Source organism: Podarcis vaucheri (genome assembly GCF_965113315.1).
Source record: "Podarcis vaucheri genome assembly, chromosome: 17".
Taxonomy (NCBI): domain Eukaryota; kingdom Metazoa; phylum Chordata; class Lepidosauria; order Squamata; family Lacertidae; genus Podarcis; species Podarcis vaucheri.
The window spans coordinates 10,204,915-10,228,731 of NC_138755.1; the positions used below are offsets into that span (position 1 = coordinate 10,204,915).

At 47.2% G+C, this 23,817-nt stretch overlaps 1 protein-coding gene across 7 annotated transcripts in view; it reads left to right on the forward strand.

Moving 5' to 3' along the window:
• The window catches only part of ELAVL3 (ELAV like RNA binding protein 3), a 91,348-nt gene extending 67,968 nt beyond the window's left edge, over window positions 1-23,380 (forward strand). For 3 of the 7 annotated variants that reach the window (XM_082205071.1, XM_082205075.1, XM_082205077.1), the window contains exons 3-8: window positions 1,048-1,151; window positions 3,056-3,209; window positions 7,214-7,439; window positions 14,219-14,257; window positions 17,380-17,708; window positions 18,954-23,380. In XM_082205071.1, the coding sequence (XP_082061197.1) occupies window positions 1,048-1,151; window positions 3,056-3,209; window positions 7,214-7,439; window positions 14,219-14,257; window positions 17,380-17,708; window positions 18,954-18,991 (890 nt within the window). In that variant the 3' untranslated portion in view covers window positions 18,992-23,380. Of the gene's footprint in view, window positions 1-1,047; window positions 1,152-3,055; window positions 3,210-7,213; window positions 7,440-14,218; window positions 14,258-17,379 lie in introns of all 7 variants that reach the window. The other 4 variants (XM_082205072.1, XM_082205073.1, XM_082205076.1 and 1 more) reach the window with 4 other exon arrangements.
• The last annotated feature ends 437 nt before the right edge of the window (window positions 23,381-23,817 follow it).

Sequence of the window (23,817 nt, forward strand, 5' to 3'; positions counted from 1 at the left end):
CCAGACAACTGGTCCAGCTATTCAGTAGTGTCAGCACTGATCGACAGCAGCTTTCCAAGCTTTTAGGCAGAGGTCTCCCAGCCCTATACAGAGGTGTCGGAGACTGAAACTGCAAATGAGGTGCTGTACCATGGTGCTATAGGCCTTTCCCATCTATTCACACGGTACTTGTGTGAATTTGATAGGACAACATTATATAATAGACAGGCACCATATCTGTTGTATTTTCGGTGGCCTGCTTGAAGACTCTCCTCTTCCAACGAGACTTTTAAAGTGCAGATCCTATCCAGTTTCTGTACTGGAATAGTTCTTAAGATGCTTTAATTGTTTGATCCCTTGTGTGTTTGTCACCCTAAGCTCCTTTTAGAGGTTAATAAATATGTAAATACAATAAAGAAACCATGGGTGGGGGAGATAAGTGTTTAACTTGTGGACCATTTTTCTGATCAAAATTTGCTCCCAACAAGCTGCTTCCTCACCTGCAGGATATAGATTTCGGATCCCTGTATCTTCTCCCCTGCTTGAGAAAAACACAAGTGTGTGAGGGTCAGTTTGGGGAGGGGAAAGGGTTAGGCACGACTTTCCCCTATCTCTGCTGTGGTCAAATTTGCCACCCCCACATCTGCTTTTCAATAAGGAACCAAAAAACCCCAAACCATCTGGAGATGGTCCACAGCTCTCCTGCATCATGTCTTTTGTGGCCCCCAAAATAACTCGATAGGCCACACTTTGTATTCTGAGCAATGCAGGCAGGAGCTGAAGGAGTGAGGGGCACAAAATGATATACTGCAGCATTCACAGGATAGTTCTGAACCCACTGAAACAACCCTTATATTCCAATTTTAACCTTTATATTCAGACGTTAAAATTGCATCAGACTTGAAGAGCTTTAAGCTTTTGTTTCAGCTCTTTTGAAAATGCTACCTTCGCGTTAATTATTCCCTCCCCCTTTGGTTTGAAAGAAACCTCCCTTCTCCATTTCTGTGTCTCTTCCTTCCTTCCTTGGCAGCTCCTCCACTGTAACCTCTTTCCCTTCTTCCCCACCAGGGCAGAGCTTAGGCTACGGCTTTGTCAATTATGTTGACTCCAACGATGCTGATAAAGCAATCAACACGTTGAATGGGCTCAAACTACAGACAAAAACAATCAAGGTGAGGAGGGTTGGGGTGGGCAGGCAAGCTGCCCTCAAGGTGCCTTCATGAAAGGAAGGCCGGGATGCATATCTGAGTTCAGAAGGGGCACGGACCCTCTTTCCTTTCAGTTGTGTTTCACTGCCAGGGACTGTGCTGAGGAGGAATGGTGGGAGCCTCCCCCCCCCCCAAAAGCTCCTGCTCAGGATCCTGAATCTTCCCAGCAGCCATGGGACAGTATAGATTTGGAACAATGGTTTGCAGAGGGGCATAGTTCAAAAGGCAGAAGTTGGGAAGAACTGGGTGATGAACAGCTAGGACAGCCTTTCTCAACCTGTGGGTCCCCAGATGTTGTTGAACTACAACTCCCATCACCCCTAGCTAGCAAGGCCAGAGCTCAGGGATGATGGGAGTTGTAGTCCAACAACATCTGGGGACCCACAGGTTGAGAACCGCTGAGGTAGGAGAAGAAGAACTGGGAGAGAGAGAGAGAGAGAGTTAACAGACTTTCTTTCACTGGAAAGCACCCATCTGCTCAGCCCAAGGTCAAGGAGAACAGATAAGGTGGCTGCTCAGAAAGCACAGTGCTCAGAAAGCACAGGTTGCAAGGCGCAGAAGTGACTAGGGAGAAAGTGGGTGGAACCGTTAATTGGGAGCACTTTCATTCCAAGGAATGGATTCTTTGTTCTTTCGCTATGATCATTAAAAATTCTAACTGGTAAGAGACTCCTTTCACTTTGTTCTGTTTATCTACTGACGGGGGGGGGGGGGAGCCGAGTCCCTGAAGCCTGACATTCACCCACTCAGGGCTTTCAGCACAGAATATGGGGTCATCCAGACATCCTTTTTGTTGTTGTTCCAGGCGTTTTCCCCGGGAGAACTCACATTTTGCCACTGAACTGGGGCAAACGGCAAACAGGGTTTTTTTTTTTGCTGATTGACGTTTGCAGTAAGACATTGGTGTTCCCAGGGGAAACGCTGGGACAAACAAACTGCTCAGACACAGAGCTTTAAAACCTGGACCTGTGCCTAGAAAAGTGACATGAAAGGATGTCTGGATGAGCCCTAAGCTATACATCTAATCAGGGTTTCCCATACTTGAGTCTCCAGCTGTTTTTGGACTATAACTCCCATTATCCCTAGCTATCAGCACCTGTGGTCAGGGATGATGGGAACTGTAGTTTGAAAACACCTGGAAACCCAAGTTTGGGGAAATCCTGATCTCAACGAATCTGTGCAAATGATGGAAGGAGGCCAGAGTCTATGAAGGGGTGTAAAGGCAGAGTCTGGGTGGCAATATTGTTAGTATTGTTAAGTATTATTGTTAAAGGTAAAGGTACCCCTGACCGTTAGGTCCAGTAGCAGACGACTCTGGGGTTGCGGTGCTCATCTCGCTCTATAGGCCGAGGGAGCCGGCGTTTGTCCACAGACAGCTTCTGGGTCATGTGGCCAGCATGACTAAGTCGCTTCTGGCGAACCAGAGCAACGCACGGAAACGCCGTTTACCTTCCCGCTGGAGTGGTACCTATTTATCTACTTGCACTTTGATGTGCTTTCGAACTGCTATGTTGGCAGGAGCAGGGACCGAACAACGGGAGCTCTCCCCGTCGCGGGGATTCGAACCGCCGACCTTCTGATCGGCAAGCCCTAGGCTCTGTGGTTTAGACCACAGTGCCACCCGCATCCCTCTTATTATTATTACCACACAGTTAATATGCATGGCACTGTGAAAAGAGAGGTTCCTGTCTCAGGTTGCTTACAGAGGAAGAGGATGGGAGATGGATGTGAAGGTAGGCAGGGGAGGAATAAAGGCGGAATCCTTGGCTCCCCTGGAAGAAAGTAGCAGCTGCTGGGGTTGAAGTGGGAGGTGGAAACAGAAAGTTCTTTCTCGAGAGTGTTTGTAATTCTGCCCTCTCTGCCACCAGGTGTCCTACGCCCGGCCTAGCTCAGCCTCCATCCGTGATGCCAATCTCTACGTGAGCGGCCTACCCAAGACGATGAGCCAGAAAGAGATGGAGCAGCTGTTCTCGCAGTATGGGCGCATCATCACCTCCCGCATCCTTGTCGATCAGGTCACAGGTATTAAGACGCACATAAGTACCCTGCCACCAGCGCCACTGGTGGAAAAAGATTGCCAAAGGGCCTTGAGCAGAGTGAGGAGAGGATTTATCATAGTCCTGGGGGTCCTTCAAACGGAGCAGGAAGGGTTGTGCCTGATGTGCCTATAATGCTATCATTGTAGGACATCATGTGCCTTTGCATGGGCTTGCGCTCTGATTTGCGTATCCTTTCTATCGCACTTGGTACATGAGCTCAGGCCTTGTCCACACAGGCAAACAAAGGTTGATTCTCATGTTGAGGATCAGTGGAGTTTCACCCGGATTCTGCAAATACCCAGAAACACTCTTGTCTATACAGTGGAACTTTGGTTCTCGAACTTAATCTCTTCCAGGAGTCCGTTCGACTCCCGAAACCATTCGAAAACCAAGGCGTGGCTTCTGATTGGCTGCAGGAGGTTCCTGCACTCAAGTGGAAGCCGCGACTGACGTATGGCTTCCGAAAACCGGAACACATACTTCTGGTTTTTTGGCATTTGGGAGCCGATTTGTTCGTCAACTAAGCCGTTCGAGAACCAAGGTTCCATTGTATTACCACTTTGCATTTCCCAGGGCTAAATTAATTGTAATCTGGGGCCTGGATTGAGCCTGGACACTCATTTTCCGTATTCCTCGGTGCCTCGAATTCTGTGATAATGTCACAGGTAGCAAGAATGGCTTGTACTGAAGGGTTTTGTGCATGACATTTTTGCACGTAACACTAAAAAATGGAAAGTGTGAGTGAAGTCATGAAAGAAGGGGGGGTTAAAAGCTCATGTGTTATACAGATACGCTCAGCGGAGAGCCAAAATTGGCTGCAGTTTCTCGTTGAGTGTATGCATAGCAACAAATCTAGGTGTCCTTATTTTGTAATGTGTGGAATGGGACACATGGCTGTCCCGTTAAACTCCATAGTTGCGTGTTCCTCTCAAAAAATCAATATGTGCCAGACTTAAAATAGAAAAGAGTACACTATTAGCCCTCCATAGCGTTTGTCTCCATTATAGCAAGGTGGGAGGACGTGAGGTGTATATGGAATTGGCTTTCCAAGCACAGATGCAAACCCAAGGTCATGTGCTAACAACAACAACAACAACGTATTTTTCGCTCCATAAGACACACTTTTTCCCTCCTAAAAAGTAAGGGGAAATGTGTGTGCATCTTATGGAGTGAATGCAGGCAGGAAAAGCCCCCAAGAGCTGCACACAGGCTCTGCGTGCTCTTTAAAGGGAGCTTGGCTCTTGCTGGCTTTTCTGCGAGGTGGGGGAAGAGACTGAGGGGCAGTCCTCTGTCCCTTCTCCCACCTCCCGCAAAAGCCAGCAAGAGCCGTGCTCCCTTTAAAGAGCATGTGGAGCTCTTTTTCCTCCTTGGGAAAAAGCCCCCAATCACTGCAAACACGTTCCACGTGGCTCGTGAAAGGGAGTGCTAAGCAGAGCCTGGGATGCATACAGGCTCTGCTCAGCGCTCCCTTTAAGGAATATTTTTTTTCTTGCATTCACCCTCTAAAAACTAGGTGTGTCTTATGGAGCCAAAAATACAGTAATACAGTGGTGCCCCGCAAGACGAATGCCTCGCAAGACGGAAAACACGCTAGATGAAAGAGTTTTCCGTTTTGGAGGTGCTTCGCAAAACGAATTTCCTATGGGCTTGCTTCGCAAGACGACAATGTCTTGTGAGTTCCTGCTGGTTTTTTCCCCCTCCCCCCCCTTTTCTAAGCCGCTAAGCCGCTTATCAGCTGACCCGATCAGCAGATAAGCCGCTAAAAGCCGCTAATACGCTAATCCTTCAATGGGCTTGCTTCGCAAGACAAAAAAACCGCTAGATGAAGAGAATCACAGAACGGATTCTTTTCGTCTTGCGAGGCACCACTGTAATAATAATTATTTACACCCCGTCCATCTGTGGGTTTCCCCAGCTACTCTGGGCGGCTCCCAACCGAATATTAAAAACACAATACAGCATTAAACATTAAAAACTTCCCTAAACAGGGCTGCCTTCTGTCGCCAGATGTGGCAAGGACCACTAGCTTTAAAAGATGGCTTTAAAAGGGGGATTGGAAAAAGTCTACCAAAAACTGTTAGTCGTGACTCTAATACAAGTTGCTGTGGTGGAGAGAGCTGTTGCCTTCAAGCCTTCTTTGTGTACTTCCTGGAAGCACTTGGAGGCTAGTTTTGAAAGCAGGATATTGGGCTAGATAGATCTGCTTCATCAGCAGAATTCTTACAAGTTCTTACAAAGCAGCCATACACAGATGGAGCAGGTTTTAAAAAAGAGGACACCTATTAGGATCCTCCTCTGAAGTAAGTACAGGCATAGGCTGCACAGACTTTTAGAGTGATTATGACATGCATACATTTAAAAAAAATAATAGAAATACTGTCCATTCTCCTGTAGGGGAGAAATGTGATTCTGTGTGGGTTGTCACAGCCCATCTCACCACAGGCAGGAAGTAACCTTTTATTTGGAGAATATACCTGGGGCAGAGACAACCCCTTTATCCCCAGTTCCACCTCTTGTGGTAGGATGTTTTTGGCGACTGCTCTAGGCACAGCAAAAGAGAAGAGGCGGGAATGCCATATTGGAAGGCATTTTTTCCTTTGTTTGCTTCTTGATCCTCTTCCTGCTCCATTCCGCCACTCCTGCCGGGTGTTCCTTTTCTCCTGGCTCCAACCACTTCATTGGAGATGCGATAGGAGACATTCCTAGTAGACCTGGGCCCAGAGGATCATCCATAGTGGGAGCTCGCCAAGAGGAAAATCAAGAGTGTGATTGCTATGTAACTAGGGAAGGGAAATGGGGAGGAGAGACTCTCCTGTTACCCCAAGTATGTGGAGGTACAAATAATGTGAAATTCTGTAAGAATTACATCTGCTTTTTCCCAGTTCTAAAGCACTTAGGGCACCCTTGCTTGGTCCCCAGAATCAGCACCTTTCTAACTCTTTGCAAGCTCAAACTGTGCCACATTTCTGGTAAACTCTCCGTCCCAGTAGGGCTTATTTCTCCAGCTCTTTGTCCCATCTTTTCCATGATGCCGCTGTGTGTCTGGGAGTGCAGAGCTCAACCCTAGAACATGTCAAGCAATAAGTAAGAAATCACGGCTTTCTACATATGTCAGGTGCTCCTGCTCCACTGAGTAGCTACACCGATCCATACTACTTATGGGAAGGACTTCAGGCTGAGACTGTGTGGGTGCCAGGCCCCATATCACCTCTTAAGAAGCACTTGCATTCTCCTCATTTGTTTGTTTGGAAGGTTTCAAAAAATCCCTTGCCATAACAGATTCTGTTCCTGTAATAAGAAAACACCAGATACAATACACCACATAATTTTGGACTGTCCTTTTCTTGACACCCTTCGCAGAGATCTCCTAGTGACTCCCACACAGCTCAAAATATTGACTTGCAAGGAGTCTATAATCCAATATTGGTTGGGGGGATGATACTTCCGAAACTACCAAGATTATTTTGGGGTACTTAGCTGAGATATTTAAAGCTTAATCTAAAGTCTGATTTATCCAATGGTAGCTATCCAGTCTTTTATATATTGTATGTGTTTCAAACATTCAGGGACACTAAAAAGGAAAATTAAACAGATGTTACAAAGAATGCAAGGTGCTAGGGGAAAAAATGCAAGAAGTGCATTCAGATGAGCGATATAGTCAAACCTTAGTTCCCAAACAGCTCTCTTTTGGAACATTTCGGCTCCCGAACGCCAAAAACCCAGAACGAAATGCTCCGGTTTTCGAACGTTTTTTGGAAGCTGAATGTCCGACGCGGCTTCCGGTTGAGTGCAGGAAGCTCTTGCAACCAATTGGAAGCTGCGGCTCGGTTGTCGAACATTTTGGAAGCCAAACGGGCTTCCGGAATGGATTACATTCGACAACCGAGGGTTGACTGCACCATACTGTAGCCCCGCATTATCAACTCAGCAGGTGCCCTCACCAGCATTCATACGACACCCATGCCATTCTGACTCCTGCTCTTCCAGGTGTCTCTAGAGGAGTCGGTTTCATCCGCTTCGACAAGAGGATAGAAGCTGAGGAGGCCATCAAGGGGCTGAACGGGCAGAAGCCCCTGGGCGCCAGCGAACCCATCACAGTCAAGTTTGCCAACAACCCCAGCCAGAAGACAGGACAAGCTTTGCTCACGCACCTGTACCAGACCACAGCTCGACGGTACACGGGGCCTTTGCACCACCAGACTCAGCGATTCAGGTGAGACACCTTCCCCTCTCCTCTGCTGGAGGGCTGAGAGTTCAGGTTGTTCTTCTCCTCACCCGGTCCCTGGCAGCTGCTGCCCTATGCTTGGGGGAAACCTAGGACTCAGATACCCAGCCTCATCATTTGCCTGTATGGTAGATCTGAGTGTCCACGGGTGCGGCTAGTCTCTAAGTAAACACAAGGCGAAGATGTGCGGTTGAATCCTCTGCCTCCTTCCAGTGTCCCTTTAGCACAGTCTCACTGGCTGTTCCTTAAGAGATTGCCTTCTGTAAAGCTGACCCGTTGGGCTTGGGCCTTGTTCTGGTACTGCTGTGTGCACTTCCTTAATATACTGTGGATCAGTGCACTTTGGGGAGTCTCCTGGACTCCCTCCTGGACTCCCTTCTGAGCCCATGCCTCACACTGGGGTCTTAATAACGAGGCAGAAAGGAACAGCACCATTCAGTGGCTACCTCATGCTGAGTTCTTCAAGGCAGGAAGGGACCATGTTATGAGTATCTTTCAGATTGTTGCTACGCTGAATTGGAAAAGATTACAGGGCACCTGGTCTACCAGATGGTTAGAAGCAGTCTGTGTGCTCCAGTGATGCTCACCTGAAAACTGCTAGGATTGGTGGTGGTGAGGCCAGGCACTTCCACTGTGAGTGGGCCTCTTTGTGCCTAGCTGTGTTTTCCCCTAATAGTTTTAGCAGCAGCTGACCCTGCCGCTCCACTTCAGAAATAGCCACATCTCAGTATTCAGTAAAGGGACGGTTGTCGATATAGCTTGAGGTTCTGCTGGATCTAGAGGGCAGCCATATTTCCATCAGGTGTAAACAGAGGAAGTGCCATCTTCCTAAGTACCAATGTGTGCCATTTACCAGTTGTATTGTGTTCCTCAGGGGGCAGGGTTGGGACAGATGAGCGTCCAGATTCCTTCTGTGTGGGACAGATCCTGTAAGAAACAGGAAATTCTTTTTGTACGTTGTTTTGGAAATCGTGATCCATGAATTCTCATATACAGTGGTACCTCGGGTTAAGTACTTAATTCGTTCCGGAGGTCTGTTCTTAACCTGAAACTGTTCTTAACCTGAAGCACCACTTTAGCTAATGGAGCCTCCCGCTGCTGCCGCACCGCCAGAGCACGATTTCTGTTCTCATCCTGAAGCAAAGCTCTTAACCCGAGGTAGTATTTCTGGGTTAGCAGAGTCTGTAAGCTGAAGCATATGTAACCCGAGGTACCACTGTACCCCATTTTCTTTTTTTCAATTTGTAGGTAAGATGGGGAGGGACAGATTATGAGGGCCACCTGAAGGTCTGCAGCAATCCCTAAGCAGCTCCTTGGCCCGTTTGGATTTGAAAAGTCTTAGGCAAACTGAAAGAAAGCCTCAAGGCTGTTAATCCCCCACTCCCCGTCATTTGGCGTTGAATGCCTGGTTGCATCTGAACTCCCAATCTGCATCAAATGTATGTTTTCTCCCACATTTTTCATGGATTATTTTGTTATCTGCTGCTTCACACGTGATATTTTTCCCACATGGCATCGAAAAACACCCTGTGTACACCTGCTGGGTGTGAAGATGGCGCATATGTCTGCTTTCGATGTGACTTTCATGTGTGGCAGCGTGCATGGATTAACACAGATTTATCTTCATGCCCAAGCAGGATAGATAATCATGTGTGAGAGAATTGTTCACTTCTTTCTCAAAGTGACGTTATTTGAGACTCATTATGTGGTACCTACTCATCACATATTTATTCAGCTTCATATTGTCCCCAAATCTCCAAAGTTGTTCATCTTCCTAACTCTCTAGGATGGCTGGTAGTCCCATCTAACAGCTGGAGAGCTGAGAGGGGAAAATGTCCAGAGTTAGAAACTGAGATATGAAAGCTAGGAGCTAAATGGCACCTTAAACCTAGGTTATGGGTGCAACAACAGAATGTCTAGGCGGGCTTTTTAATAACGAGAATACAAAGCTGAAAATGAATGAACTGCAGCTAAAATATTATGTTCACTTTTTCCATGGTCTAGTCCTTCCCCTTCTCACCTTCCCCTAATATTCTTAAGAAGGTGTCTTCTTCAGAGAGTAGCTGGAAGTGGGGAGGCAGGAAAAGGTCTTCCTTTCCTTCCACACTGTGGAAGATTTAATCTGAAATCTTAGGCGCAGTACTGCACCAAGCTCAGAAACTACTCGCGCTAATGAACCCCCCCCCCCGGTCGCAAAACGCGTCTATAACAATGGGAGTTTCAAACACTGGAAATGCCCAGGCTTTGATAACACAGGGAAGTTCATAGCTGAGGTGGAACTTAACCTGGGTCTTGAGCTCTTCATGTTGCCCCCACCAAGCAGTAGAAGTTGCGTTGTGCATGTTATGCTAAATAGCAAGATTAGAGCACTCGCTGCAATGGCTGTTTTTAAAGGAATTCAGCCTGCTGCATCCAACTGGCACAGGTGGGGAAAGAGCAGTGGCAAGGAGAAATGCACAGAGGCATGTATTAGGTGGCAGTGCTCATCATGATGGATTTGGGCATAAGCTGTGCATATTTGACCAAGGATGTGGGTGGCGCTGTGGTCTAAACCACTGAGCCTCTTGGGCTTGCCAATCAGAAGGTCAGTGGTTCGAATCCCCGTGACGGGGGTTAGCTCCCGTTGCTCGGTCCCAGCTCCTGCATACCTAGCAGTTCGAAAGCACACCAGTGCGAGTAGATAAATAGGTACCGCTCCAGCGGGAAGGTAAACGGCGTTTCCGTGCGCTGCTCGGGCAACATAACCCAGAAGCTGTACGCCAGCTCCCTCGGCCAATAAAGCGAGATGAGTGCCGCAACCCCAGAGTCGGTCACGACTGAACCTAATGGACAGGGGTCCCTTTACCTTTACCTTACATAGTTGTTGTACCGATTCCTCAAAGTACATATGTGAAGTGCACTGCTCTGGTTTCGGTGTTCCGTTGTGCCAGAAGCGGCTTAGTCAGGCTGGCCACATGACCCGGAAAAACTGTCTGCGGACAAACACCAGCTCCCTTGGCCTGTAAAGCGAGATGAATGCTGCAACCCCAGAATCATCTGTGACTGGAATTAACTGTCAGGGGTCCTTTACTTTTTCTCTTTTTTTGACTCAGTAGGAAAAGTGGTTTGGATACTAGAAGCATATCGAGGCTTGTGGAGGAAGCTTGTGGTAGAGGGAGTGAGAAGCTGTGCCCTTTGGACTTGAAAACATTTTGAGTGTAGTAGGGAACAGAGATTTTTCTAGCCTTGCTTCCCCAGAGGACTGTTATGGGTGTTTCCTTCGTTTCTTGGAGAAGGAAATTGCTTCGATTGGAGGGTAGACTTCCTGAACTATTCTGTTGCCTAATCTTCCTGTTGCTCCCTTACCATCTGAGCAGAAGACATTTCTGTTGCACTCATATGCCTCTCTGTCATTTTGTAGGGTTGCTTCGAAACCAAAAAGGCCATAGGTTTAGATATATCAATATTGTAACCAGAGCCTAAAAACACTGGATTTTAAAATCTATATATATAGAGAGAGGTTAGTTGCCACTTTGGTGTTGGAGAACAGGAAACTGAGTATTTTGAACAGTATCTTGCACCATCCTACCTTCTGTTGCCTCTCCACATTCCATGTCCTTGAGGTGGGCAGAGTCCTTCATATTTATTTCCTCCACCCACCCACCTTGGCCATAGTCTGTGTCCACTTCTAGCTGGCATGGGAGCCCAAAGGATTCTGGGCTGCGTCTGAGAAGAAGCAACTTGGAGTAGAGGGTACACCTGTGTATTGCACTGAATGTCCCTAGCTCCAACAACCCCCTCCCCCCCTTGCTGTTTTGCACAGGCATCAATGGCAGCTTCTCTTCCTGGAGCAAATAACACCTTTACAGTGGGGAGGGATTTATTTATTTTTGTCAGGATGGTGGAAGTGGGGCTGGGTTAACCACGCACATACAAACACACACATGCTATGCCATGCTACGGGTTATTTGACAGTTTTACATACAGTGGTACCTCGGGTTAAGTACTTAATTCGTTCCGGAGGTCCGTTCTTAACCTAAAACTGTTCTTAACCTGAAGCACCACTTTAGCTAATGAGGCCTCCTGCTGCCACCACACTGCCGGAGCACGATTTCTGTTCTCATCCTGAAGCAAAGTTCTTAACCCGAGGTACTATTTCTGGGTTAGCGGAGTCTGTAACCTGAAGTGTATGTAACCTGAAGTGTATGTAACCTGAGATTCCACTGTATTTTCTATTTTGGCCCTAAAGTGTGGCAGGAGCTGGGAGAGCTCCTCAGGGTAAACGGTCTGTTCAAAGCTCAAGGGGATTCTTGTATCCCAAAGCCCTGTCCCGCTTTTGGTTGAAGTTGTGAAGAATTTAAAGGAGTGGTTTTTTGCTTCCAGGCATGTTCTATGGAGCCACTGAGTGCTCTATAATTGTTCCGTTGGCCTTCTCCCATGGAGAGCAAAATGACCTTGGGTTGCTAGTAGGCTAGTTCAGATTTCTGTCCTGAAAGGTCTAATGTAAGCTGCCACACCCAGGTTTAGAATCTGGTGATTCCTTCTCTTTCTTAGAGATGTCTGTAGTGAATTTCCCTTTTAACCCCATCAGCTAATGCAGATACATTCCGACAATTCAGGTAGAGAGAAACCACCAAATGGAATTACAGCGGTACCTTGGTTCTCAAACTTAATCCGTTCCGGAAGTCCGTTCCAAAACCAAAGCGTTCCAAAACCAAGGCACGCTTTCCCATAGGAAATAATGCAAAATGGTTTGATCCATTCCAGACTTTTAAAAACAACTCCTAAAACAGCAATTTAACATGAATTTTACTATTTGAGACCATTGATCCATAAAATGAAAGCAATAAACAATGTACTGAGGTCACACTGTCAATCAATCAGTAGCTGAACTGGGTTCCACACAGTAACACACACAAAAGAGCCGCAAAAACAAAAATGCAAAATAAATAGCAAAAACAGACATAGCTCAGCATAACACTCAAAACGGAAACATGGAACCCAAAATGGAAATGTGGCACTCAAAACTGAAGTTTTGGCACTCAAATTGGAAGCGTAACACTCAAAATGGAGCATTCTTGGCTTCCCAAAAAAGTCCGCAAACTGGAACACTTTGCAGTGTTTGGGTTCCAAGTTGTTTGAGTACCAAGGTATTTGCGAACCTAGGTACCACTGTACTGTGTAGAAGTGAGGAATACAGTGTTTCCAGAAGGCCATGTGTCTAAGCCCTTCCCAAAAAGTGGGATTATCAACCCAGCTACTTTCCCACAATCCAGGTCAACTTTTAGCTATAGTATCTAAAACATACTTTTATCAGAAAGAAAGCAATAACAATACACTAGGAGAATTAAAATAGCCTCTCTGCCTACTAGACAAGGAATTTTGTGCTGCTGGAAGGCTTTTCTGATATCTCGCTTCTTCCTTTGGTCCAAAAGCCAATATAGGTCCCAACAGGCAGGATAAATTTTGGTTTGGTTTGGTGAAGTAATGATGGACTGAATTGTAGATTTGGGTCACTTATGTTTGAACTCCCTGCTCATACATATCCAGTGGACCCATACGCAGATGATGTTCATAGGCATGGCATCTGCATGGTGTACGACATGCCATAACATGACACACATGCAAAAGTCATACATATGCATGGAACATGCGGACGTAGATATTTTCTGTGTCTTGGCTCATTAAACTTCCGTTCATGATGGAGCCACAACACACATGCTAATAAACACATCCATGGATCTGGGAGGTGTTATGTTTCACCCATTAAATGCTCTCTCCCGCATGTGCAAACAGGCAAAAGGTCTAGTTTATTAGAAACGCACCTCATAAGTAAGGCCTGGATATCTGCACTAGGAAAAATACTCCCAAGTCCTATTATTAAGTTATAAAAATTGTGCTACCAAAATGTGTATACTGTATTCTATGCAATTGCACCATTTGGGGGAGTTCTTAGCAAGATTTTGCCTTTCTGGACCACATTCTTTGAAGAGATGAGATTCTGGAAATCCAGATATGTGCAGCTGATGGGATGAGGGACCATTTTAAAGGACAATAGAAGCAGGAAGGCCAATAGGGAAAAGTACTAATGCTGGTAGCTTTGCCCATTGGAAGCTCAGGCAACCTGCAGGTTTTCAGATCTTTGCTAGCAACTATTAAGACTAAACTCTTGCCTTTAAAAAATAAAGAGTAAGGCAAGCTGCCTAGATTCCATGGCATGATGGTAATCATGCAGATTCTTAAGCAAATGAATTGAAGAAAATTCAGAGTTGCTGCATGAAATCTGGACACAGCTCTGCAGAGGAAAGTAAGTCCTAACAAGAGGGGGTGGCAAGTTGTAACTGTAAATATGTTTGCCATGTTCTGTTCTATCTAGGTGTTCTCTCTCTCTCTCTCTCTCTCTTTAAAAAAATGATTATTACCATAATCATCATCATCATTTTTGAAATGCAGACACCGTTGCCCTTAATTAATTAGTGCCTGTCCATTACCCATGCATCTCAGTATGTGAAAAACAGATTATAAACAAACAAAATAGATGGAGATCCTTTCCCATTGCTGTTCAGCACATATATATATATACATAGATATATATATATTTCAAAACCTAAGACATTTAAATTCCTCCAGGGCCTCCAAGTGCAAACAGCAACCTGTGCTTAGTCTCAGGAAGCAAGCACTACCTTGCTGCGGCACTAATAGCCAAGCCAGATGGCACCACAAGACCCTCTTGTTACGAGATCGTCTACTAACAATGGCCTCTCCTCGTCTTCCTCTTCCTCCCACAGGCTCGACAATTTGCTAAACATGGCATACGGCGTCAAGAGGTAAATAGCCTTCAAAAGCCTACGCTCCTCGCCATTCCCCCCTCCCTCCCCACCTTGGCCCACAGCACAAGGCTGGATTTTAAAAAGGTGATTGTCAACACAGCCCCAGAGGCGAGAGGCCCCCCCACCCCAACCTCGGCCTTAACAGTACAGCCGCACTCATCCTTTTAGAAAGCAAATGTGGGTGTCATGATTAGACATAACATTTGTAGTCTCCTAAGGTATCTGACTGTTTTTCTTAACCTTAAAGGGGGGGAAAAAACGTAGACAACTTTATTTGTGGTTGCTTGGTTCAATGCCCACCCCTCCCCAATACTAATTTTTTAATTTGTAATCATTTCCCCTCTTTTTTCTTATTCCCCCCCCCACGTCCCTCAGCGAGCATGGGAATTTAAAAGTACTATAAAAGTTAAAACAATAGAATCCCTCCATCTTCTGCCTTAGGCCTGTGGAATTTGGGTTTGTGTGTCTTGGGGGACACACTACAGACCTTTCATGCCTCTCTTTTCGTTCTGTTTTGGGTTTGGTTTGAGAGAAGGGTTCGCTGTTTTGCTCAGATGACTGGCTGTTCCTTATATATATATATATATATATATATTTGGTCTTGTGTTTATCTGTTGTCACTGTGTTGGGTGCTTCTTGGTTTCATTTAGTTGTGTTGCTTGAAGGACAGAAATTAGACGGTTGCTCCAAAGGTGAATTGGGAAGGCGGACAAACTTTATACCAAAGACAGATACAGCTGAGAGCTAGAAGGCTGTCAAACAAGTTACAACAATTACTGTTTATATTTCACGTCCCAATCTTCCTTCGAAAGCCCAGAGCAGCTTAAATGGAGCTCTCTGTAGTTCCACATGCAGGCATTGAGCAAGCTCATTCCTCCTTAGGTCCAAAATTCCTAAGCCCCAAATTGAGCCTTTGTCGTTTTAAGTGGTTGCTATGCCAGCATCCTTCATGAGTGGTCCAGTCTGCCCTGGAGATTCCTGGCAATGCCCAGCTGTTTCCTCAGATTCAGCAAGAAGAAGCTTGACTCTTCTGCAGAACTGCCTTCCTTCACGCCTCCTGTTCCCAACAAGATTAGAGGGGAGCGTTGTTGTTCACAGAGAATTTTCTATGCAATAGCACAATCGTGTGCATGTGTTTATTCTGACGTAAATCCCACTGAAGTCAATGGGGCTTCCTTCCAAGTAAATGAGCATAGAATGATTGCCGCTGAAGTCAAGTAAATTAGCAGACACTTACACGACTGCTCTACTGCAGCAGGCTGGAGGTTGAAGATATTCTCTGCACAGAACCACTCCGATACATTCACTTCAACCTGTATTAGGAAAGCTTAGTTGCAGCAGGCAGGTAGTATTGGTGAGCCATTCAGCCACGAATAACAGTGTATTCTGGATCAATAACAAAAATTACACATCCATATACAGAGTTGTGGTGTGAAACAACCCAGAGGGACGCGGGTGGCGCTGTGGTCTAAACCACGGAGCCTCTTGGGCTTGCCGATCAGAAGGTTGGCGGTTCAAATCTCTGCAACGGGGTGAGCTCCCATTGCTCTGTCCCAGCTCTTGCCAACCTAGCAGTTTGAAAGCACGCCAGTGCAAGTAGATAAATAGGCACTGCTGCAGCGGGAAGGTAAACTGTGTTTCCGTGCGCTCTGGTTTCCGTCACGATGTCCCGTTGCAGCAGAAGCGATTTAGTCCTGCTGGCCACATGACCCGGAAAGCTGTTTGTAGACAAACGTCGGCTCCCTCGGCCTGAAAGCGAGATGAGCACTGCAACCCCATAGTTGCCTTTGACTGGACTTAACTGTCCAGGGGTCCTTTAACTTTTACCTGAATCAACCCACAGATCCAGGTTATCCAAACATTTCAATTTTCTTTCTTCTCCTCCAAAACTGGGGTGGACGAGGAAAGGGAAGGAAATAACTGGAGCACAGGTGGTCACCAGCAACATGTCAGAAAACAATAGCTGGCTGGGCGATGGGAAGAGAGAGAGACATAGGGAAGTTTGTACTATACCTGTTCCTCACAGCAAGCTCTGCCCCACATCCTGGGCAGGATGCACCTAATGAGTCCCATCACTGGAATCCCTTGTACAATGGGCTTTCCCCTCCTTCTCTCCCCCTTCCCTGTGCCAGAATTGGCTTTGGGGGGCTTGGGAGAACCCCCATAACAGAGCTCATGGGCGGAGAGGGGGGATCATTTCGTCTGGCAAGCTGAAATGCTTGAGCTGACGGAACAATTGGAAGAGCACGGCATTGAATTCCTCCCTGTTTCATTAGAATCATTTCTAAGATGTTATTTGCTACCATGAAGTTTATAACTTGGTGTGGGGGGTTTTTAAGTTTGTTTTTCTTTAAATGGAAAATGAGATTCTCATTGTGCCAGATTCTGCATGGGGTTCCAATTTCAGGACTTGCATGATGAACTCATTCATGCACAGGAAAAGTCACAGGCTCCTTCGTTAGGAGCCCTTCCATTTTACCCTTGAGGTTACTTCGTTATTAGAGCCAAGAAACCTTAAGGACAAACAGGGAGACTTGTGGCACACTTGCAGGCTGAACCAAACTGGGGGAACATCTAGCACAGGCAGAAATACCCTTGAAGGAGTGTGAATTAAAATGTCACCTCACCAAAATCTGTGGGGGAAATTACAAAGGTAGGCTTGTACAGAGGTACCTTGGTTGTTGAATGCCGTGATACTCGGACATTTTGGCTCCTGAATGCCGCAAACCCAGAAGTGAGTGTTCCAATTTGCGAATGTTTTTCGGAAGCCGAACGTCCGACGTTGCTTCCGCAGCTTCCAATTGAATGCAAGAAGCTCCTGCAGCCAATCGGAAGCCATGCTTTGGTTTTTGAACTGTTCCGGGAGTCAAATGGACCCTGGGAACGGATTAAGTTCGACAAGCAAGGTACGACTGTACATCAAATTCAACCTGAAGGATCCAGGTCTTTTGGTAGGAACTGCCTGTGCCCTTTCCCTCCTGCCCCTTGGAGCCAAGGCTTGTAGGAGTGAACTGCCGGTGCCTCACCCTTTCCCCTGAGAAGTAGGTAGCGCTGTTCCTAACCTGTCCATATTGCAGTGAGCTCATGCTGGTAGAATGCCAGCCTTACACCCAAAGTAGTCCTCTCTCCTTGATCTCCAGGTTCTCTCCCATCACGATCGACAGCATGACCAGCCTGGCGGGAGTCAACCTGACAGGGGCCTCCAGTGCCGGCTGGTGCATCTTTGTGTACAACCTCTCCCCAGAGGCCGATGAGAGTGTCCTGTGGCAGCTCTTTGGGCCTTTTGGAGCAGTCACCAACGTCAAAGTGATCCGCGACTTCACCACCAACAAGTGCAAGGGCTTTGGCTTTGTCACCATGACCAACTACGACGAAGCAGCCATGGCCATCGCCAGCCTCAATGGCTACCGACTGGGCGACCGAATTCTCCAGGTTTCCTTCAAGACCAGTAAGCAACACAAGGCATGAGCGAGCGAGCGGGGCGAGAGAGATGGCGGGAGGGGTGGGGTGGGGTGAGCGGCAAGGATGCTGGAAAACAGCCCTCTTCCCCGACTCGCCATGAGAATGGAAATGTTCATTGACTCAAATGTTGCAGAATATTTAAAACAAAACAAAAAAACCGCCAGACACCGTGATCTTCTCTGGGAAGCAGGAGGCTTCTCCCGCTGCCCCTCCCCTGTGCCCGACAGCCCAGCAGGGAGCACGGACATGGCAACATGTCAGCCACCTTTTGAATACCGGTCCCTGCTCTTGGCAATGTGCAGGGGAGACATCCACTCAGAATAGAACACCTCTCTGTTTCTGTGACCCTACTGCGCCCCCCCCCCCAACCCGGTCCCTTGTCCTAGGCTTTTCTAACATACTTTACCCAAGTCAGAAGCTTTCCCCAATCTTCCATCCTTCCTTCCCTTTTTGAATTCTGACCCCTTACATTGTTCCTTTTGATGGGCAGGTTTCCTGGCCCCGGGGGGACGAAAACCACTCTCTCCTGTAAGGTGTGATATAGAAACACTCCCGACCTCCCCCCGCCCCCAATATTACGGATCAGCAAATCCAAGAATTGTCACGACTGCTTTTCTGAGCTAGCCTGGGGGGGGGGGGAGGAGTTACAACAATCCAGCTCACCACTTTTGTCCTTCTTGGATGCAAAAAAAATAAAATACGCAAAAGTACAAATGTGGTGGGTGGACAATGCTCTCATCTCATCCCTTGGTCTAAAATGTTAGCGATATTGTTTGTTAATCCTACCACCTTGCCTGGCCCTTAATTAGAATGATGTTGTATTTGGGAAATAAACCCAACCCCATATGTCCTGAACAGGGGTCCTTCCTGCCTTTCCCCAGAGAAGCCTCATTCCCTGGGGGAAAAGCAAAGGCCCCATATATATTTTTTCTGCTCTGTTTTGTATGTTTGCATATCAGGTTTGATAATTTGCTTACGTCCTGGAATAATTTGGGATTAAAGTAAGAGTGCAGGTCGTGGAGATAAGCAAGCGAGAGAGGCCAGGGACCTGGCACAGTGTCCAAGATTCCTAGTCGATTAATCAGGTTGTGTGGACTAGATGGGTCAAGTTTCTTTTCGGGTCAGAAATATGGACTTGAATCAGGTGGTGGTACAATTTAAACCTGCTGTTTTGCCTCCTCTCCCAAAATCAAGCCTTTCATTCTTTCCTTCTTTCTTTATAAATTTTTAGGCGAAGAATTTGTTAAGACCAAGCATGGGGCCATCTGAGAGAGAGAGGAGGGAGCCAACCCCCTACCCCCAAACTGTGTTAGCTGACTATCCTGATAAGCTAGAAAGTTGTTTTTGATTAAAGGGGGAGGTACAGGAGTGGGAATGGGCTGGTGGGTGAGTTTTCCCTTTCTCTTTTTCAATGTTAGATCAATCTAATGACTGAATGAAAAGGGGGAAATGATACATTAAAAAGGCTGAAATGGGAAACAAAACGAAAATGACAGCAAACGTTTAGAAAGATTTTAAAAAAATCTATTTTTATAAAAAAGGAAAAGAGACCTTGTTGGAAATTTTTACTGGGATTCTTGAACTTCACACACACACACACACACACACACACAAATTCAAAGGGACAAATAGAAAGCAAGTCACTAAGTGCTACTGCTCTACACACACCAGTCATTCATTCCCAATGGCCTTTCCAGACAAGTGATGGGGATGTCTGTATTGTATCAAATTTCACAGATACAGGTAGCTTGGAGACACACAAGAGTCTCCATATAATGAACTGGGATTTTGGCATCAGCTTTGTTATGGGGTTGAGTTGGGGGATAGCCATAGTTCTGAGCTGGGGCGGTTCCTTCCTGGAAGCTGAGCCTTCCCTTCCCTTTGCTAATTCCACCCAGGTTTGCAAAACGACTTGGCGGTACAGCGGTTGGGGTTGAGCCTGGCTTTGTTGCAGGGAGGGTTTAAACGCCAGCGAAAGCAACTGAGCCCACCAGCACAACTGTGGCGGCTCACAGTGACTGAAGGCATTTTTAAAAGCGTGAGAATTAGAAAGGAAACCGAGTTCAGCTAGTGCCGTATAGAGAGGTGCTGGGACCAGGAGAGAAAAGAAATGGCTTTTTGCCAAAGGGTGGTGTCCCAACAGATGCCAGCTGTTGCCAGTTGCATAGGAGCAGTTTCACAAGCACTCCAAACAGCAGTGAGTAAGGCCCACGTGCTTTCTCCACACCAGAAGCATGCTGGGAAGATAGCTGCTTTTCTTGACCTATTGTCTTTTTCCTGCCACACCCTCTCCCTTGTCCCCATCCCCAGTTGCCTGGAAAGTCTTTGAGAGTCTTGTGCAGGAGCAGCACTTAGTGCCTCAGATCCCAAGGGTTTTGGATTGTTCTGTCCCTCCCTTAGCTGGGCAGAAGAAGCAGCAAATTGCTTTCAGGATTCTTTTTCCCCCACTAGCCTTCTCTATTTTATTTTATTGCTTTTCTTGTCTTTGTGTGTCTTGTTAGGGGCTGGGGACAGGGAAGAAGGGGCTGCAGTCACCTTACGGATTTTTGCAACATCCCCACCGGACTTCTCTCTTACCCACCCAGCCCCTGCCAAAGGGACAAAAAGCCTAGGAAACAGTTTATTTCTTTAAAAAACAACAATGGTTTAGGCTGCGTGCTTAACACCAGCATTAGTTTTACGCATGTCCATTTTCAGAGTTGTTTCCCCACTAAGATTTCTTTTGGCTTTTTCATCGGAAAAGCCATCGAGTGAAATTTAAAAAAAAAGAAGCACCCCAAAACAGTTAGTGCTGCTAGAGTATGGAAGCTGATTTGTGCAGATAGGTTTGGTTCTGCAGGAAAACCCTGCTGCTGCTGGGTGGGGAAAGAGGGGCTCTATTCACACACCTCTCAATGCATGCCTGATATCTACCCTTAGCAAAGAGACAACATGGTCCTCAATGGGGGCACGGTAGCAAGCAACTCCTCTAGCTGTTGCAGAGGACGCAGAGCCTGAACTGTCTCAGATGTCAATGCCCACTGCTGGCGCGCCAAGGCTGTTATGCATGATGCTGCAAAACATCTTGGAAAGAAGAGGGAGAGTTAGATCTGCAGAGGTCCGTGTACGACACAATGGACATCAATTACGGAAAAGTAGATTAACATCCAGTTTCCCAAAAGCAAGGCAGCTTGATCCAATTTGGGAGGCTCCTGGGCAGTCCATTCAGTGTAGTGCTATAATGATGGGCTAAGTGCAGGGGCAATCAGGAGAAGGATCATGAAGGAAAAGCAGGGACCCTCTTATTTTGAGGGGCATCTCTTGTTTGACACTGACTTCTGGTAGTATCCCACATCCATATACTGTAACTAGAGTCCACAGCTCCAACAGTCTTAAAAATTAAAGGGTTCTCTTTATGTTAATTATGGATCCAGCCATTTCATGTAAGAGACCAAGGATAAGTTGGGTAGGCGGGGAGTAGGGAAAACTGGTCCAAAGAAGGTCATGCAGCTGGAGGCTGGGGAATCTGCAAATGCTCCCCCCAGGAGCCTGGCATTGTACTTCAAAAGATGCAACAGAAGTGGAGACAGGCTGACTTGGGGCCTGGGGGGGGGTGAGATTGTCTGTCTTGGCATTTTCTGAGGAAGGACTAGAAAGGGAGCAGCGAGCACTTGCTAGGGAGGCACCAATTCTTCTCCTTCCCCTACCATTTGAGTGGACGTGAAGCAGAACATCTGCCACTTGCCCTTTCCAGGCAGCTTAATGCAACCAAATAGGTCAGCTCTTTGACCCCCTTCGCTGTTGAATGGAGATCTCGGGGCTGTTTTGGCAATGTCTTTGCTCTGCTTTGTCCATGTGGCTCCCTAGAACAGCTGAGCGCAAGTCACACTTGGCCAGGGGAACTGCATGGCCCGGCTTGTGCGGTGGATGAGTCCAACATGATTCCTGGTGGTTGCTATCCACGGGGGGGGGGGGGGTGATGCCACAAGGGATGGCTGTGCCATGCCTTCCTTTTCAATAAGGGGCACAGTTTTCTGTTCCTCCTCCGCCATCCTAGGTGGAGGCATTGGCAAGACCCAACAGTCCAAGTGTCCATCTGAGCATCTGATAACTCCGTGTTCATTCTTTCTCTCGGCTCACTCAAGTCAGTTCTGTTTCCCACTCGCCCTCACTCCGAATTAGCCACATGCCCTGGCAGCTCTGAAACGGCACCACCTTTTCGCCCTCAGCCATTCTGCTAGATTTAGTGCCTGCTCTGCTGTGGCTGGTCCATCCCCGAGAGAGAATACGTCCCCACAAAGCCAATCACCTCTGTAAAGCAACACTGCACTTTGCCACAGTGGACTCCAGCAGCCCAGGATGTCTTCTGACTTTCCAGCAGAAGGTCTCTGGTGTGCTGGGCTGTAGGAGAAAGGATCGGAGCTCTTTCCACCACGCTGCAAGGCGGTTGTGGAGCAATCTGACCCGTAGGAAGGCCTTGCAATTCCCATGCTTTAAGATTTCTCTCAGGGGGCTTCTCTTTTCCTCTTGGCAGCAATAAACCTTCCAGTCTTTTGAGATGCACACTCCTGCTTGGGTTCTTGGTCCGAGGCAGCATGGGCCAGTGGTCACGGCATGGGCCAGTATGATTGCTTTGTGCTCATCTCACAGGAGGGTGAGCGCCTCAGCGCACCTTTCTGGATCCTTGCCAAAGACATGCTTCTTGTCTGCTGGACCTCTAGCTTTCAGCATGACATCCCCGCTCCGATTCTAAGCTGATGGCATGTTTCCCCTCCATCTGATGTCTTGTGGTATCTGATCCATCATGGGGGAGAGATTGGGGGGAACCCTTTGTCCATGTTTGGAAGGAAAAGGTACTTAACCAGGTTCCCCAGCAGAGACTTGGATGCCAGTTTGGTGAAACACAACAGCAAGTTTCAGCTAAGTTGCCCTTTGAGGCTAAGCATTGAGACACCTCCTCAAAACCTCCTTCGGTCAAGGCACCCCATAATGTTCTTGGGTTGTCTGCAAAAATTGCAGGCGGCAAGAGCTTTTTTGACATAGCCAGAGAGGTGCGTATGTGAGTGAGCACCTCTGCACATGCTTCAGGAAAAGGACGCATGTGCTCTCTGGCTCCAAAGGGAAGCCAGGGTGAAACTAGGATTCACCCCACTGGAGCGTAGAGCTTTCAAGCAGCTTCTGCTTCCGGCTTTGCCATCTTAAGCTGTGACCGAGTTACTATCATGGCACCTAATGGCATCCTAGCATAAGCATCACCCCTGCCTGTTAACCATGATAGTGGGATGGTGGAACAATGCTTAAGGCTATTCCCTGATCAAACCCTGCAGGGACTGTGTACCCAGCCACCTATCCCCCCTGGCCCTCCTGGATTCAGTCTCTGTCCGATTAAATGTCCTAAACATGTCGGCAAGTTTAAGGGCAAAATAACCCCATCCACAGCCATCTTCAACCAAATAGACCTTGTGTGTCCGAGGCCATGTTTATTTCGCGGAAAGCTAAAACTACACCGTATGTAACACAACCCTTGAAGGGAAGGAACTTGCTGCTCCAATATCTCACACCTTTGTCACGTAGGCCTCGATTCGAAGGCTTGGGGGAAGCTTCCCTGACAGTTCTTAATACCAAATCTCTTCCCATTGACCGTTGCCCATTGTAATTCCCCCCCTCCGCGTTGTTTTTTTTAACAACGGGATTAACACGCCTGAGGGTGTCATCTCTGTTACTGTATGTAAGTTTCCTGTGATATAGGAGGTGCTATCATGGAGTGGGTAGGGGGCAGAGATGAGGTTCTTGGCACAGGTGAGAGCATCTCCTGCTCCATGGTCCTCCACAGGGAGCCTTCATCCCTTTCGAGTGTGTATGTTTGTTGAATGGGGACAGGCCAAAACATTCACTTGGGACACTTCCTCCACAGCACTGCCCAGCTTATTTTTTATTTATTTGGTATAATAGCAAGAAATTGTGGGGGGGGGGGTTTGGGGGGGTGATGGTGGAGAGAAATCTACTCAAGTCTTTCACTCATCCGGCAGCCACAAATGCCAAATACCTTTGGAGTTTTAGCCATTTCCGTGGAGGCATTGCCCAGTTTCTCAAATTAAAGCCAAAAGAGCCCAGGA